Source organism: Etheostoma spectabile, chromosome 15 (assembly GCF_008692095.1).
Source record: "Etheostoma spectabile isolate EspeVRDwgs_2016 chromosome 15, UIUC_Espe_1.0, whole genome shotgun sequence".
Classification (NCBI taxonomy): domain Eukaryota; kingdom Metazoa; phylum Chordata; class Actinopteri; order Perciformes; family Percidae; genus Etheostoma; species Etheostoma spectabile.
Window position 1 is genome coordinate 32,495,954 of NC_045747.1, and position 1,180 is coordinate 32,497,133.

Consider the following 1,180-nt stretch of genomic DNA (forward strand, 5'->3'; position numbering starts at 1 on the left):
CCCCCCCCCCCTCCCTCAGGTGTGGACATGCTGAACAGACCGGTTGCTCTGCAGGAGTCGTTGTCAGTCAGAAGACAGACGCTATGAACGGTAACCTTTCCACATGATTTTCCTCCTCCACACGTGTTTCTTTGATTGGGATTTAACGGCCGCGGACCAGTAATAACCACGAGCTTCACAATCGAGCTGCATCGGAAGCATTTGAAATTACGTGTTGCTTTTAAAACTTCAAACAAACCCTCCAACGCCTTGACCAGATCGTCCGGATTGAGGGTCAACTCGCGGTCACGCTCCTCAGTGGCCTCTTCACCAGTGCATTACGGGGCAAAATAAGACAAGCCCCCTTACGGTCGCACCGCACTGCACCAAAAACTAGCACGGACTGGCTGCTGCAGCCCTGTAATCAGAGCAGCAGAGAGCGGTTTCACCCGGTGCTCCTTCCCGCAGACGCAGCGCCGGTTCACTGGACGGATGATGCCTGATGCATACTGTTCACACAAGTCTAAGGGCTGGTTTCACAAACATGGAGGGACACCACACTCATTCCAAAAGTTATGGATCCCACAGTACAGTAGAACCAAAACAGGACATTTCAATTGGGACTATGTTATTTTATGCAAATGAAGTAGTTTTATGGTAAAATGTATGTAAAGACTTTTATTGAGTTTCCCTGAAACATAAGTGAAAAAAGGGTAAAAACAGAGGCGTGTTGTGTGTTTTTGCAGTTCTTCATGAAGAAGTGAGTGAATCATGGTGACCACATAGTAACAATCCTCCCCTCCATATTACAGTATCCTCTTTTTGTCCCTGTTTTCTGAAGAAGGCCAAACAATCACTAGAATTTAAAAATGCAGCCCTCCGCCTGCCGCTTGGACACCAGGAGGAGGAGTTGATGGGGGCATTTCTTGATTTCTCTGTGTTGGTCCATGTAGCATTGATGACGAGAGTTTAACTTCACTCCCCCCGGTTCGTTAACCAGGAACTGACACCAGAACCAAAAGGCAACGGCGTATATTTTCCCCCTTTGGGTGTGAAAGCCATCATTAGAGCCCAAGCTATAAAAGATTTTTAAGGCCGATACCGATACAAATATTTGGTCATTTAAAAATCCGATACGCCGATATATCAGCCAACATATATTTTTTAAAACATTTCCAGAAACGCGTAACAAAACATAAAC

The 1,180-nt window shown here is 46.1% G+C and overlaps 1 protein-coding gene across 5 annotated transcripts in view; it reads left to right on the forward strand.

Moving 5' to 3' along the window:
* traf7 (TNF receptor-associated factor 7) overlaps nt 1–1,173 on the forward strand; it is a 31,228-nt gene extending 30,055 nt beyond the window's left edge. For all 5 annotated transcript variants that reach the window (XM_032538026.1, XM_032538029.1, XM_032538025.1 and 2 more), the window contains exon 22: nt 20–1,173. In XM_032538026.1, the coding sequence (XP_032393917.1) occupies nt 20–34 (15 nt within the window). In that variant the 3' untranslated portion in view covers nt 35–1,173. The remainder of the gene's footprint in view (nt 1–19) is intronic.
* The last annotated feature ends 7 nt before the right edge of the window (nt 1,174–1,180 follow it).